General features: G+C 42.3%; 1 protein-coding gene across 1 annotated transcript in view; it reads left to right on the top strand.

Moving 5' to 3' along the window:
• The window catches only part of LOC111976531 (membrane-associated guanylate kinase, WW and PDZ domain-containing protein 3-like), a 59954-nt gene that overhangs the window by 1208 nt on the left and 41707 nt on the right, over window positions 1-17039 (top strand). Inside the window, exons 2-3 of the mRNA XM_070442937.1 lie at window positions 494-610; window positions 11893-12012. Coding sequence (XP_070299038.1) covers window positions 494-610; window positions 11893-12012 — 237 coding nt within the window. The remainder of the gene's footprint in view (window positions 1-493; window positions 611-11892; window positions 12013-17039) is intronic.

The following is a 17039-nucleotide window of genomic DNA, read 5'->3' as shown; positions in this document are numbered from 1 at the left end:
CTGAAGATCTTGTCTCTTCCTTCTCTCTCCACTCTTTCCTTTCTTTCTCCTCTTCATCTTTTCCGACTCCCAGCAAACTTTCACCTGCTTTCACAGGATGACTCTCAAGTTCCTGTCTCCTCTCAAACTTTGTGAACTTCCTCTGTTTTTACAAAGTCATTGGGGGGTTGGTTAGGAGATGCTCCTGAGAGTTTTCCGTTAAAAACTCTCACTCAAATTTTGCATTGAGACTTCACAGTTCCTTTGGAATATAAGCTTTTGGCCTATGCTTGGCTGTCATTGTTGCGGTGAGTGTCTATCATTGTATGCATATTATAKAAAACCTTTTTGTTGTCAGTTTTATTGTGTAGATGAGGGGCCTTCACAGGAGTGACTGATGGAAAGGGAAGGCATATTGATTGACCTCTAACCTCTTGTTTGACCTCTAACCTCTTGACACTGTAACTCTAGTACACTGGCCCTGTAATAACACTGTGTGTCTCTGTCTGCTCAGGGAAGGTTCTGAACACAGACCTGCGCCACTACCTTAGCCTGCAGTTCCAGAAGGGCTCGTTGGATCACAAGCTGCAGCAGGTCATCCGAGACAACCTCTACCTGCGCACCATCCCCTGTAAGTCTCCTCAATCTCTGCTCCTAGGCTTGCATGTGAAATGGTACCCTATCTCCTAGTGCACTACTTTTGACCAGAGCCTTATGCAGCCTAATGCACTAGAAGTTATAGGGTGACATTTCAGAGGCACACCTCACAACACCCCTCACACGGTCCCCTCACACGGTCCCCTCACACCACCCCTCACACCACCCCTAACACCACCCCTAACACCACCCCTCACACAGACCCCTAACACCAGCCCCCACACCACCCCTCACACGGACCCCTCACCCCCCCCCTCACACGGACTCCTCACACCACCCCTAACATCACCCCTCACACCACCCCTCATACGCACCCCTTACACCACCCTTCATACCACCCTTCACACCACCCCTTACAACACCACCCCTCACACCACCCTTCACACCACCCCTTACAACACCACAACTCACACCACCCCTCACACAACACACTTCATCGAGCCAGGTCTCGCACACACACCTAAAGCTCAACATGACAGCAAAAACTAAGAAATCCTCATAAACCCAGACGTTGCTCCAAATTGCAGTCTGTGATTGTGGTCTTTTATACGAAAGCTTTTACTCTGAGTGGTGCAAGATGTGTGTTATTGAAACAATCAATCTGCAAATGACATTCAATTTGAATTACTTTCAATCTGAGTGACCTTCAATCTGAATTACTTTCAATCTGAATTACCTTCAATCTGAATTACTTTCAATGAGAATTACTTTCAATTTGCATTAACTTTGGTCTGAATGACCGTCAGAGCCTTCAGTTAAGAATAGATATAGAGGTGCTATCCTCTCCTCAATGGTCATAATAGATGTGTGCTAAGAGTAGGAAAGGAATGTGGTTCTGATAGAAGACAGGATGAACATTCATGGAGAACAGAAACCTTATCTCCAAATGATGTAGTAATTATGTCATTATTAACACACATTATGTGACAACATTTAGAGAATAATATTTACCATTTCATTTTTCCAAAGAAGGACSATCTCTAATAAGAACAGCAACATGTTTGAGCATACTTCAGGTTTTAGTCAMACACAGTCCCACTGTTCCTCAGGCTATGGCAGACAGTTCTGCACTGCACTGTCACAAACACAGCGATAGGCTCCCTGCTCTCCCCCACAGGGCTGGAAGATGCTCTGTCTTGTAGAGTGGGGAATTGTAGGCAGAAGTGGGACATTTTTATGGGAAGTAAGCCACTTACCTCTCATGTATATTTACATTTTTGGAGAGGAGGAATATTTATCCCACTATCAATCAATCCCTTCTCTCAACCACTTTCGATCATATGTGAGTTGAAGATTTCTGCCTTCTCTTGGACAGTCAACGTACGTACAGTGGCTTGCAAAAGTATTCACCCCCCTTGGCATTTTTCTTATTTTGTTGCCTTTCAACCTGGAATTAAAATAGATTTTTGTGGGGTTTGTATCATTTGATTTACACAACATGCCTACCACTTTGAAGATGCAAAATATGTTTTACTGTGAAACAAACAAGAAATAAGACAAAAAAACTGAACTTGAGCGTGCATAACTATTCACCCCCCTCAAGTCAATAGTTTGTAGAGCCACCTTTTGCAGCAATTACAGCTCAAAATCTCTTGGGGTATGTCTCTATAAGCTTGGCACATCTAGCCACTGGAATTTTTGCCCATTCTTCAAGGCAAAACTGCTCCAGCTCCTTCAAGTTGAAAGGGTTCCGCTGGTGTACAGCAATCTTTAAGTCATACCACAGATTCTCAATTGGATTGAGGTCTGGGCTTTGACTAGGCCATTTCAAGACATTTAAATGTTTCCCCTTAAATCACTCAAGTGTTGCTTTAGCAGTATGCTTAGGGTCATTGTCTTGCTGAAAGGTGAACCTCTGTCCCAGTCTCAAATCTCTGGAAGATTGAAACAGGTTTCCCTCAAGAATTTCCCTGTATTTAGCAACATCCATCATTCCGTCAATTCTGACCAGTTTCCCAGTCGCTGCCGATGAAAAACATCCCCACAGCACGATGCTGCCACCACAATGCTTCACTGTGGGGATGKCGTTCTTGGGGTGATGAGAGGTGTTGGATTTATGCCAGACATAGCGTTTTCCTTGATGGACAAAAAGCTCAATTTTAGTCTCATCTGACCAGAGTACCTTCTTCCATATGCTTCTTCCATATGCTTTTGCAAGGCACTGTACACCTGTTTGTGCCTGACAGTTTCTGTCTCCAGTCTGTGCTCCTAGTTTGTATACTTCCTTCGTCTTTCTTACTTTAGCTGGCAGAGTGAAAACTGTTCTYTCTCACTTTAAAGGTTGAGTTAGTAAGTGCATCATTCTATCAGTGCTAAATGTTTTATGTTGTGCTGTAATAGAATTCACTGTGTCTCTCTGTTGGTGTCACGCCCTGACCATAGTTTGCTTTGTATGTTTATATGTTTTGTTTGGTCACGGTGTGATCTGAGTGGGCATTCTATGTTGTATGTCTAGTTTGTCTGTTTCTGTGTTTGGCCTGATATTGTTCTCAATCAGAGGCAGGTGTTAGTCGTTGTCTCTGATTGGGAACCATATTTAGGTAGCCTGTTTTGTCATTGTGGGTTGTGGGTGATTGTCTATGTAGTGTTTTTGTGTCAGCACTATTATTCATTAGCTTCATGTTCGTTGTTTGTTATTTTTGTATAGTTTCGTTAAGTGTTCTCTGTGTTAATAAATATCAAGATGAACACTTACCACGCTGCATATTGGTCCTCTGATCCTTCAAACTTCTCCTCCTCAGATGAGGAGGACGACGAGCGTGACAATTGGTGTGTTTTCTCCAGAGACTAACCTGCCAGATCTCTCAGGGGATGGACACAGCTCCTTAGAACTCATCTCATGGCTATATGGGATTTTACAGACTTATTAGCGGATGGCGACAATCGTTAATTGCAGAATTAAATGTCTATTTCAGGGATCTACTTGTCTTCCTCCACACGTTTACAGTATCTTGTTTTATATTTCTCCCAGTCCTACAGTTAAGGTTCTAGATCACAGAGCTGCAATCCACCATCCATCAGCCTCTGTGGCCTCACCGCATCACTGTGAATCCATAATTCCCTCTGTGAATTAGTCTTAATGAGTGAGTGACTAGAGTGACTGAGACAGAAAGACTAAATTACTCTCCATCACTCTCTGTCTTTTAACCCCTTTCCGTCTCTCTGTTTCTGGCATTCTTGCCTTCCATATCTCTTACTTTCACTCCCTCTCTATCCCTCTCTCTTTCTCTCTTTCACTCTGAATCTTTTTTAATTCAATATGCTGAGATTAATAGAAGTCAGAGATCAACAAGCCTCACTCAAACATGCATTTTATTCATGTCTATACTTCCAGCATCTAGAATACACTGCTACCACACAAACCAACATACCTTTTGTGTTGGTTTGTGGGGTGGTAGTAAATATGGTGTGCTCCCATGTCACTGTGCCAATGACCTAGTTCCACAGCTCTAAGTGCTGTTGGTCAGAAACATCTATCTATCTGTYCTTTGCATCTGTGTAGTATACAGTCCTGGAAGGCTACTCTGTCCTTGTGCTTTTGAGAGCTAGCTTTCTATCACTTTGGGATGATAATAAAGATGATGCTCTGTTATAAAACCAAACATTACCCACTCCCCTTGGCGTGACCATGGCACAGCAGTATTATGGGCTCTGTGAGGGCAATGAAAGATGGGACAATCAGGAAGGGAGCGGGAGAGTGAGAGAGAGTGGGAGAAAGAAAGAGAGAAAGAGTGCTCACAGGACCTTACCGCATGCCATGGTAATCCCTGAGTCTCCTTCATTGGGCCTCAGACTGCCTCAGACTGCCTCCACATCCTCCAATATAACAAAGGCGCAGCAGGAAGCTCTTAAGAGCTCATAAGGGGACAAAGATGGGAGGCAGTCTCCGAGAGGGAAAAGGGCCCTTGGTCGCACTCAGTCCCAGTACGACTTCCCTTCCCTGAGGAGACACAGCCTCCTGAGCTCCCTCTCAGTGCACTCTCTTTTTCTGCTGGCTTATGTTGACTTGGTGAGAGGGGAGTGCAGTACTGCACCCGGCCAGTGTGTGGCATCAGTTAGGCTGTCGAAAGGCAACTGGCTCTGCTGATTGTGCTCTTGGTGACATAATACCATTGAGTTTAGTTTTTGGCATGAATATAGTTCACTGCCACGCAAAATTAGATTTTATTCTGAGATCTTTATAAGAAACATGCCATGGCCTTGAATTACATGATTTTCCTGAATTTGTGTTTTCACGTAATACCCTACTGGATACAGACRCCAATTCAACATCTATTCCACGTTGGTTCAATGTAATTAATTGAAATGACGTGGAAACAACGTTTAGTCAACCAGTGTGTGCCCAGTGGGACAGTTCTTGAATAAGCTGTTTTAAATTCCTGCACACTTATAAAAAATGTATCTTTAACCCATTTTCTCTTCTTCAAAGTAAATGCTATGGCCACAAAAGCACTGAGGCTCCTCGTTTTTGCAATACTTTTTTCCCTCTGTATTTGACACACGAATCCCAGTGGCATTTTCAAGTGCCAAGATGAAACAATGCAAAAAATGCCATGTTATATTTCTGGTTCTCTTTTTCTGAGTGAAACCGCCTCTGATGTCCCTGCTGTGGCGTGACTCTTTGTCTGTGTCTGTGGCATCGATGCTAGCCAGGTCTTAAAAAAGTAGGACCGCAGTATATGAAAGGCAGAGATTATGAAAGACTTGATGGAGTGCCAATTTGGGTCCAAGGTAGACACATATTCATGCATTCTCATTATCTCTCTCACACACACATACTGTACAAACACACACACACAGAAGCACACACACACACACAAATTGCCAAGATTTACACCGCTGAGGGAGAAGTGCTTGCTTCAGATGAACGTGACCATGTGAATCAAGATTATTATAATGGAAACGTTATTATAATGCAAACGAAAACGAAAACTAATCATGAAAAAACTATTTTATAAACTGAAATAAAATAATTAACAAAACAGTTTGAGAAAACTAAAACTATACAGATACGATTTTATTTGACTGCAAAACTAACTAAAATAAAAACCATCATGAATTATGGTCCCCCTAAACTTTAGGAAAAAATCTAATGGGGTTTTCAAGCTTTTTTTTCTTCTAATGAGGTTTTCAAGTTTTTGAATCTGGCCGGCAAACAATGCCAGGTGTTGGCGATATTTCATATAGGTTGAGCTTGTGAATCACTATCACTARCTATCACTTGCTAACAGAGTAGAAATATGATACTGTAGGTAGCTAGTCTAGCCAAAAGGCAAGCGCGGAGCGTGAACAATGGCGACAGCAAACCCTAAACCACCAGTGGTCGGTTGAGAGTTTCCTTCCAAATCAAACTGTATTCGTCAGGTACACAGTTTACAGCATGTATAAAAGGTGCAGTGAAATGCTTGTGTGCTAATTCCCTCAACATTGCAGTACAATAATCAAAAGTCAAATAAAAAATAACAAGGAACAGAAGAGGTAGTAATAGCATAGTAATGGCCTGATATGTACACAGTAGGATATACAGTATAGAAAATGAATTTGCTTTGTCAAGTATGACTGTATTTACAAAAATAAGTGCGGGTACTTAGTAGTGTCTTGGGACAACGCAGTTTAATAAATAGTATATAATAAAACAGCATTGTTGGTGTGGTTGTGTGTGTGTGTGTGTTGTGTGTGTGTGTGTGTGTGTGTGTGTGTGTGTGTGTGTGGTGTGGTGTGTGTGTGTGTGTGTGTGTGTGTGTGTGTGTGTGTGTGCTGTGTCAGGGAGGCTGGTGGATGAGCTATAGGAGGACCGGCTCATTGTAATGCTGGAATGGAATAAATGGATCAGAGTCAAACGTGTTTTTATATGTTTTGATACCGTTCCATTTAATTCCACTCCGGCCATTACAATAGCTCCTCTGCTGTGTGTTGTGTTTAGCTGTTCGGTTGTTGTGGTGTGTTGTTGCTTGATCGGTTGTGTGTGCGTGTGTGTGTGTGTTTGTTGTTAATGCGTGGTTGTGGTTTGCGTTGGTGTGTGGTTTGTTTGTTAATGCGGGTTGTGTGTGCGTGTCGTGTGTGTGTGGTTTGTTTGTTTGTTTATGCGTGGTTTGTGTGTGCGTGTGTGTGTGTGTTTGTTTGTTAATGCGTGGTTGTGGTGTGCGTTGTGTGTGTTGTTTGTTTATGGTGTTGGTTGTGTGTGTGTGTGTTTATGAGGTGTTTGTTTATGGGTGGTTGTGGTGTGTGTGTGTTTATGGGTGTTTGTTTATGGGTGGTTGTGGTGTGTGTGCTTGTGTGTAAGGGTTGGATGTGTGGAGAATGCAAATAGTCTCTTATGTGCAAATAGTCTCTTAGGTGTAGATAGTCACTAAGGTGCAAATAGTCACTAAGGTGCAGGTCTGTGCAGGGAGACAGATATGGTTAGCTGTTCAGCAGTGATGTCCTGGTTGTAGAAGCTGTCTCGGAGCATTGTTGTAGGGCCATATAAAATCACTTCGATTTTTTTGCCTGATTCTGTAATTTTTTTTCTCAAAAACGGTTTTCTGTGTTTTGTTGTTCATGGTTTTCGGTCTCAAAATCACACTTTTTAAATAGAAAAACAGACACATTGGATGTTCTAAGTGCTCAACAATGCTTAAACCACATCAGGAGACCACTTTTGAGGTCTGGGTGTAGTCGCCCTTAATTCAACTTCACACTAGCCAGAGACTGTTGTTTGGTTAGCGATGATTCTGTAGCGCTCATGTGATTGCTTGCTCATGTGATGTGTTTGCAAAACAAATGGCCACTGTATTGATGAAAATAATCATGATATCATTCTGCCAGGTAGGCATAGCTACTTTTCTAGTTAACATTTCATTGAGAAGGTTTTTGGGGATCTTTCCCTCTACTAGAAGTCAGTTGTCATTACATTAGCAACATCACAAACGAGTACACAAAAAGGCAGACAAGCACTCACACAGAGACAGGGGCATTCCTATGCCATTGCCTCTTCAGAAAGTTGAAGGAAAATATGGATCACTGATGCAGTTTGTTCATGTCTTATAATAATCTTGGCCAAATTAATGCATTTTCTAATAARTTCAAAACATTTTTAACATTGTTGAATTCCATTCTAATGTCTGGATTTCATGATTCTGTCCACGTTCTCCACAACGTACATTTTATTGTGTTCTACCTTTGGTCTGAGACCCATTCCTCGGATACCGCTTGCCAGATGGTAACAGAGTGAACAGTCCGTGGCTCAGGTGACTGGAGTCCTTGGTGGTCTTCCGGGCCTTCCTCAAACACCGCCTGGCGTAGATGTACTGGAGAGCAGGGAGCTATGCCCCAGTGATGTGTTGGATCATCTGTACCACCCTCTGTACAGCCTTGCGGTTGAGGGCGGTGCAGTTGCCATACCAGGCGGTGATGCAGCCAGTCAAGATGCTCTCGATAGTGCAGCTGTAGAAATTTTTGAGGATCTGAGGGCCCATACCGAATTTCTTCAGKTGCCGGTAGAAGAGGCGCTGTTGTGTAATTGCTCCATGTGTGATTGGTCCAACATATTTCTTGCACCAGTCTAGGCRCTAATCCTTTAAAATCCAAGTCACATTGAGATTGACTTCATCATTTAAACCTTACCTAACCTATGACCTGACCCATGACCCAATCTGCATACCCTGCCCGTCATCAGTTGAGACACAGCATACTCTTGAATACAGGATGGGTTTCATTTCAATCATAGAAATATAATTCATAGAATGAACCTATCCCTTCAGACCACTGCAATAGCTGGTACACCATTGTCTTATTMTATTCTATTATTCTATGATCTATAGTTATGTGATTTCTTCCTATGGAAGATGGACAGTTTAATTTAGAACAATGGATATTTTCACTCAAGTTAGCATTCTCTGGTGTGTGGATCTCCAACCATCTTTGTTGTACCATTTAAAAGTAGACATTTCAATATAATTCACATTTTAGTAAATGTATTAGCCAAATCATGACACCCAGTTTGTATTCAAGAGTATGCTGTGTCTCCACAGATGGCGGGCACAACACAAACACCTCAGATTATGTAAATTAGGGTCTAAGATACAAAATGTAGTATACGAACATGAAAAATTGGAGTTTATGCATTTTTGGAATAATTGACGTAAAAAGTGACATATATATTTTGCACATGGMATAGCCTTCATTTCTCAGAACAAGAACAGACTGATGAGTGTCAGAAGAAAGTTCTTTGTTTCTGGCCTTTTTGAGCCTGTAAACGAACCCACAAATGCTGATGCTCCAGATTACATAACTAGTCTAAAGAAGGCCAGTTTTATTGCTTCTTCTATCAGYACAACAGTTTTCAGCTGTGCTAACATAATTGCAAAAGGGTTTTCTAATGATCAATTAGCGTTTTAGAATTATCAACTTGAATTAGCTAACACAACGTGCCATTGGAACACCAGAGTGATGGTTGCTGATAATGGGCCTCTGTACGCCTATGTAAATATTGCATAAAAAATCATCCGTTTCCAGCTACAATAGTCATTTACAACATTTACAACAATGTCTACACTGTATTTCTGATCAATTTGATGTTATTTTAATGGACAAAAAATTGCGTTTCTTTCAAAAACAAGGACATTTCTAAGTGACCCCAAACTTTTGAACGGTAGTGTATATACAGTACCAGTCAAAAATTTGGACACACCTACTCATTCCAGGGTCTTTATTTATTTTTCCTATTTTCTACATTGTAGAATAATAGTGAAGACATCAAACTATGAAATAACACATATGGAATCATGTAGTAACCAMAAAAGTGTTAAACAAATCAAAATATATGTTATATTTGAGATTCTTAACCACCCTTTGCCTTGATGACAGCTTTCCACACTCTTGGCATACTCTCAACCAGCTTCATGAGGTTGTCACCTGGAATAAATTTCAATGAACAGGTGTGCCTTGTTAAAAGTTAAGAAGGAAAGAAATATCACAAATTAATGCGTTTGAGCCAATCAGTTGTGTTGTGACAAGGTAGGGGTGGTATACAGAAGATAGCCCTATTTGGTAAAAGACCAAGTCCATATTATAGCAAGAACAACTAAATGTTTATTTAAAAAAAAAATGTAACCTTCATTTAACTAGGCGAGTCAGTTATGAACAAATTCTTATTTACAATGACGGCCGACCCCGGCCAAACCCGGACGATGCTGGGCCTATTTTGCGCCAACCTATGGGACTCCCAATCACGGCCGGTTGTGATACAGCCTGGAATCGAACACCTCAGACACCTCTTGCACTGAGATGCAGTGCCTTAGACCGCTACACCACTCGGGAGCCTCAAGCTCGGGAGCCTTAAGCAAAGAGAAACGACAGTCCAKCATTATTTTAAGACATGAACGTCAGTCAATACAGAACATTTCAAAAACTTTTAAAGTTTCTTCAAGTGTAGTCGCAAAAACCATCAAGCACTATGATGAAACTGGCTCTTGTGAAGACCGCCACAGGAAAGGAAGAACCAGAGTTACCTCTGCTGTAGGCTATAAGTTCATTAGAGTTAACTGCACCTCAGATTGCAGCCCAAATAAATGCTTTACAGAGTTCAAGTAACAGACACATCTCAACATTAACTGTTTAGAGGAGACTGYGTGAATCAGGCCTTCATGGTTGAATTGCTGCAAAGAAACCACTACTAAAGGACACCAATAAGAAGAAGAGACTTGTTTGGGCAAAGAAACACAAGCAATAGACATTCAACCGGTGGAAACCTGTCCTTTGGTCTGATGAGTCTAAATTGGAGATTTTTGGTTCCAACATTTGTGCCTTTGTGAGACACAGAATAGGTGAACGGATGATCTCCGCATGTGTGGTTCCCACCATGAAGCATGGAGGAGAACATGTGATGGTGTGGGGGTGCTTTGCTGGTGAGACTGTCAGTGATTTATTTAGAATTCAAGGCACACTTAACCAGCATGGCTACCACAACATTCTGCAGCGATACGCCATCCCATCGTGTTTGTGCTTAGTGGGACTGTCATTTGTTTTTTAACAGGACACCTCCAGGCTGTGTAAGGGCTATTTGACCAAGAAGGAGAGTGATGGAGTGCTGCATCAGATGACCTGGCCTCCACAATCACCCGACCTCAACCCAATTGAGATGGTTTGGGATGAGTTTGGACCGCAGAGTGAAGGAAAAGCAGCCAAAAAGTGCTCAGCATATGTGGGAACTCCTTCAAGACTGTTGGAAAAGCATTCCTCATTTAGCTGGTTGGGAGATTGCCAAGAGTGCGCAAAGCTGTCATCAAGACAAAGGGTGGCTACTTTGAAGAATCTAAAATATATTTGGATTTGTTTAAAACTTTTTGGGTTATTAGATGATTCCATATGTGTTATTTCATAGTTTTGATGTCTTCACTATTATTATACAATGTAGAAAATAGTAAAAATTAAGAAAAAACCTGTGAATGAGTAGGGGTGTCCAAATTTTGGACTGGTACTGTGTATATATATATTTTTTTTTACTAATCATTAAATAGATTGACAACCMTGTTTGTAAACTTTGTAAACTTTCAAATGATATCAAACTCAACTGTTTTTTCAGTGATGAAGACATGGATATCTGATGGTTGGGTAGAGTATGCAAAAGGGGTCAACTTTGAACACCTCTATCTCCTGAATGTTTTGACATTCAGGTCCAAAAAGTAACTGTATCATCACTTCTACCATTAGCAAACATGTATGGAATATTTCATTCAAATTAAATGGGTGGAGGAGAAAGTGATTAAATTCATATGGAACGACTATATTGACTGTGTTGGGGGTAAAAAGTTAGAAGTGTGCTCAAAGACTCTGCTCCCAAGTAGATACTCAACACCCTCAAAGCAAAGCACAGTTCATCCTCATGTTTCCCTCAACAGGTTGACAATGGAATAGTTACAGTAGCAGCAATATTGGTGTGACATCTAAATGATGCTGCAGGTGAGATAGAGGCTTGGCATGTAGCGGTGCCCTCAGTAATTGCCTTATGGGGGACATTTTCAGGGACTAAAGTTGGCATAAGAAGACAGAAACAGACATCCTGTTAATGAGMGAATGCTGTGAACCCCCTAATGCTAATATCACACAATCCCCATGTCCTTTTCTTTGATCTATCTGTGATACCAGTGAGCACTAAATAGGCCCTCCCTCCATATGTTTCCTACCCTTKGCATCAGTGTTCATGGGCTCATTCTATATTCAATTGTTGTTGCATTCTCATATGCTCATGTTTGTATTTGTTTGTGTGATTAACAGGCACCACGCGGCTGCCCAGAGAAAGGGAGGTACCGGGTGTGGACTACAACTTCATCAGCGTGGAAGACTTCCGTATCCTGGAGGAGAGTGGCCTTCTGCTGGAGAGTGGAACCTACGATGGTGAGGATTCACTAAAGAAGCGTTCAATAATTGATTAATAAACTTAGTAGTCAGTTGTTGAATTAATTACAGCTGGCAAGAGTGAATTGCATTGGCCAAGGCTAAATAGATTTATCAGGCAAACATTATTAAGAGGCTTGTTAGAACTGAAACCTTCGATTCAAAGGAGGCGAGGATACTCAAGAGCCCTTGAGCTGCTCTATCCATTAAGAACTCCTTTAATCTGTAGAGCGGCAATGTGCTGAAAGGCTGCCCCACCTGATCACCAACCTCAGTAGATCCTCTGTAGATGTTTTAACCTGCTGAACTGTGTCTGGCCAGCTGACTCCACTACTGCAGAGGCAGAGGAGAAGCTATCTATGGTTTATTCATGTATTGATGGCCCTCTCTACCTATGAGGTTGCATGCTTCCAAAAACGACTGGCAGCTACCAGATCTCTTTATATGGCCTCCCATCCTTGCGGTATCCTCTCCGACAAAAGAGGTGTCCTCTTTATAAAGGAAAATCTGTTTAGTTTATGSCTTGGTGATGACACACTGAACTTGGCTGTTGTGTGAACTCCTGTATGTAACCATAGCAAATGTTGTTATAGCAGCAGACGACAGTTCATACATAGTAAAATACATATATATTTTATTTGCAGTGTTGACACAAGAATGGCTGTTTATGGGTTTTCCTGCTATTGTATGTAGTCACTCACAGTTGAATGAGTTGAATCAGTTTTACAGTTTTACTTTTTAATAGCACTTCAATGGCACATTAAGTACTCACCCTGCATTATGGGGTTGAATAGTCTCAGAGTATTTATGTCATGAAGAATTGGAGCCGASGATTTTTCTCACATTGTCCGATGATTATGGCAATAACATGATAATGTCTTCTCTTTAAGCTCAGTCTTTCATACACCAAATTCTAGCTGCCTGCTGTGGAATCAGAATGGAATGGACTCAGGCTTTGAATGTTAGAGGAGCACCTCTGATCTAGTGATTGGCCCATATCACATATACTTCTCTCCAGTGTCTTTTATCTGGAGTAAGARTCTTACCAACCAGACGCACAGGGTCTATGAAGGAGCTTGGCACTGGCAGGTCCTGACTGTTGACAGTTTCAAGTTCAAGTTTCATGCACAACTCAAAACCCAATAATGTACATTATTACTAGAAAAAAAGTAAAATAAGAAATGTGAAATACACAATAAAGTAAGTAAGCATAGTATATACAGGAAATATACAGTTCCAATACCATATTTGCAATGCGCAGTGATACTGGAGTGATGGAGGTAGATACAGTGCATTCGGAAAGTATTCAGACTTTTTCCAAAATTTGTTACGTTACAGCCTTATTCTAAAATTGAATAAATATTTGTTTTACCCATCAATCTATACACAATACCCCATAATGACAAAGCAAAAAAGGGTTTTAGAAATGTTTGCAAATGTATTAAACATTTAAAACAGAAATACCTTATTTACATAAGTATTCAGACCCTTTGATATGAGACTTTAAAYTRAGCTCAGGTGCACCCTGTTTCCATTGATCATCCTTGAGCTGTTTCCACAACTTAATTGGAGTCCACATGTGGTCAATTCAATTGATTGCACATGATTTGGAAAGGCACACGACTGTCTATATGAGGTCCCAYAGTTGACAGTGCATATCAGAACAAAAAATTGTCCGTAGAGCTCCGAGACAGGATTGTGTCGAGGCACAGATCTGGGGAAGGGTATCAAAAAATATCTGCAGCATTGACGGTCCCCAAGAACACAGTTGCCTACATCATTCTTCAATGGAAGAAGTTTGGAACCACCAAGGCTCTTCCTAGAGCTGGCCACCCGGCCAAACTGAGCAATCGGGGGAGAAGGGCCTCAGTCAGGGAGGTGACCAAGAACCTGATGGGCACTCTGACAGAGCTCCAGAGTTCCTCTGTAGAGATGGGAGAACCTTCCAGAAGGACAACCACATCTGCAGCACTCCACCAATCAGGTCTTTATGATAGAGCCAGACAGAAGTCATTCCTCAATAAAAGGCACATGACAGCCCGCTTGGAATTTGCCAAAAGGMACCTAAAGGACTCTCAGACCATGAGAAACAGCATTCTCTGGTCTGATGAAACCAAGATTGAACTTTGGCCTGAATGCCAAGCGTCACATCTGGAGGAAACCTGGCACCATCCCTAAGGTGAAGCCTGGTGGTGGCAGCATATGTTTTTCAGTGGCAGGGACTGGAAGACACGCCAGGATCGAGGGAGATATGAATGGAGCAAGGTACARAGAGACCCTTGATGAGAACATGCTCCAGAGCACTCAGGACCTCAGACTGGGGAGCAGTTTCACCTTCCAACAGGACAACGACCCTAAGCACACAGGCAAGACAATCCAGTAGTGGCTTCGGGACAAGTCTCTGAATGTCCTTGAGTGGCCCAGCCAAAGCCCGGACAGGAACCCTATCGAACATCTCTTGAGAGACCTGAAAATAGCTGTGCTGCGACGCTCCCCATCCAACCTGACAGACCTTGAGAGGATCTGCAGAGAAGAATGGGAGAAACTCCCCAAATACAGTTGTGCCAAGCTTGTAGCATCATACCCAAGAAGATTCAAAGCTGTAATCGCTGCCAAAGGTGCTTCAACCAAGTACTGAGTAAAGGGTCTGAATACTTATGTAAATGTGATATTTTCTTTTTTTTGTGTTTCTAAAAACCTGTTTTTGCTTTGTCATTATGGGGTATTGTGTGTAGATTGATGAGGGGGAAAAACAATTTAATCCATTTTAGAATAAGGCTGTAACAAAATGTGTAAATAGTCAAGGGTGATGATGGAGTGAGTGTTTGTGTTTGAAAATGATGGAGTGAGTGTTTGTGTGTGTGTTGGAGTGACAGTGTGTGTAGGGCCCTGTGAGTGTGCATAGAGAAATAAAAGGTCAATAACTCAGATAGTCTGTAGCTATTTTGTTAGCTATTTATCGTATTACTTGGGGTCGTAGAGAAAATTGTCTATGGCTTGGGTGGTTCGAGTCTTTAACGATTTTCCAGGCCTTCTTTTCACACCGCCTGATATAAAGGTCCTGGATGGTGGGAGTTCGGCCCCAGTGATGTACTGGGCTGTCCACACAACCCTCGGAGGGAGGTGCTATTGCCATACCAAGCAGTGATGCATCCAGTCAATATGCTCTCAATGGTACAGCTGTAGAACCTTTTGAGGATTTGAGGGCCCATGCCAATCTTTTTCAACCTCCCGAGGGGGAGAGGCACTGCCGTGCCTTCTTCACAACTGTGCGTGTGTGTTTGGACCATTTTCATTCTTTAGTGATTTGGACACCGAGGAATTTGAAGCTGTCTACATGATCCACTGCCGCCGTGTCGATGTGGATGAGGGCGTGCTCACCCCCCCCCCCCCCCCCCCCCCCATTTCCTGTAGTCCACGATCAGCTCTGATCAATGTCTTGCTGACGTTGAGGGAGAGATTGTTGCTCCGGCACCACACACCATGTCTCCTGGGCCCTCTGATGTGATGTCCCTCCAGATACTCCCTGAGGTTCTCCCTGTGAGTCAACCCCCAGCTGACAGACAGCAGGTTGGCATTGACGCCTCCTCACACACACTTTGAGCAAATCCCAGCCCTGTTGGGGAAGACAGAATTGAGATCACATACAGTAAGAAAGGGGCTGCAGGTTTCAGAAGCTGTCAAGTCAAGGGACAGCCACCCACGGCTGTTAGCTGCCCYTCATCTCTGAGCTGGAGCCAGACTTGTGGGATTTCTGCACCTTTACAGGCAGCCAGATAACACTGTAAAGCACATATTCTGAATGATTTGATTAGGCTAGAGAGAGAGAGAGAGATTAGGGGAGAGAGGGAAGGAGAAAGGGAGAGGGCCAAGGATAGATTTAAAGGACTTCAGCTGAGCTGTGCCCAGAGTCAGCTCTTGATGGCAAGCTCTCAAAGCTGTACACTAGCAGTGTTTGGCTGGGTGCAAATGTGTGTATTGACTTTCCAGGGTTCTAGGCTGCACTTTGCTGTCCGCTGGAGTGCATTGAAGGCCCTGATAGTGGCAAGTTCTCCAAAGAAACAGAGACAGCACAAACATGTTTGGGTATTGGCACATAGCTGTGGTCTCACTGCACAATGAGTAAACTAGGTACAGTACAGAGCTATTACAACGTAAAATTATATGGGATTTTTTTCCATTTAGATTTTTTGCCAAATTGAGTATACATTCTGAGTAAGTGTGTGCAACAAACAAGACCCAATTCCGCTGGAATCGCCTGCTGTATTTGAGCCCTCTAGTTTATTTTATGTCCTACATTAAATACCCATAAATTTGACTCGCCCAATTGACTTTTAGAGTAGGTTGTGATCATATTACTCTTCAATGTGATCTGTAACTAATCTTAATGTTTTTTCCAATACCCATTAGTCATTAGCTAGCTTGCATCCCTGCTCTCTGGCTGATTTGTAATAACACGCCAGACAATCCACCATCAGMGAACTAGCACTATTATCCTCTCTCACTTCCCTTACTTCCTGTCATCCCTGGCCGTTAACCCCCCACCTCCTACACCGACTGACTCCTTCCTTCCCCTGTGTCCTACACTGAGTATACAAAACATTAAGAACACCTRCTCTTTCCATGACAMACTGACCAGGTGAATCCGGGTGAAAGCTATAATCCCTTATTTATGTCACTTGTTAAATCCATGTCAATCATCCATCCATCATTCCTTCAATTCTGACCAATTTCCCACTCGCTGCCGATGGAAAAACATCATCCTTCACTGTGGGGATGGTGTTCTTGGGGTGATGAGAGGTGTTGGGTTTGCGCCAGACATAGTGTTTTCCTTGATGGCCAAAAAGCTCATTTTAAACTCATCTGACCAGAGTACCTTCTTCCATATGTTTGGAGAGTCTCCCACATGGCTTTTGGCAACCACCAAACATATTTGCTTATTTGTTTCTTTAAAAAAAACATTTATTTCACCTTTATTTAACCAGGTAGGCCAGTTGAGAACAAGTTCTCATTTACAACTGCGACCT

Source organism: Salvelinus sp. IW2-2015, linkage group LG1 (assembly GCF_002910315.2).
Source record: "Salvelinus sp. IW2-2015 linkage group LG1, ASM291031v2, whole genome shotgun sequence".
NCBI lineage: Eukaryota > Metazoa > Chordata > Actinopteri > Salmoniformes > Salmonidae > Salvelinus > Salvelinus sp. IW2-2015.
This window is presented reverse-complemented; position numbering and strand designations above follow the sequence as displayed.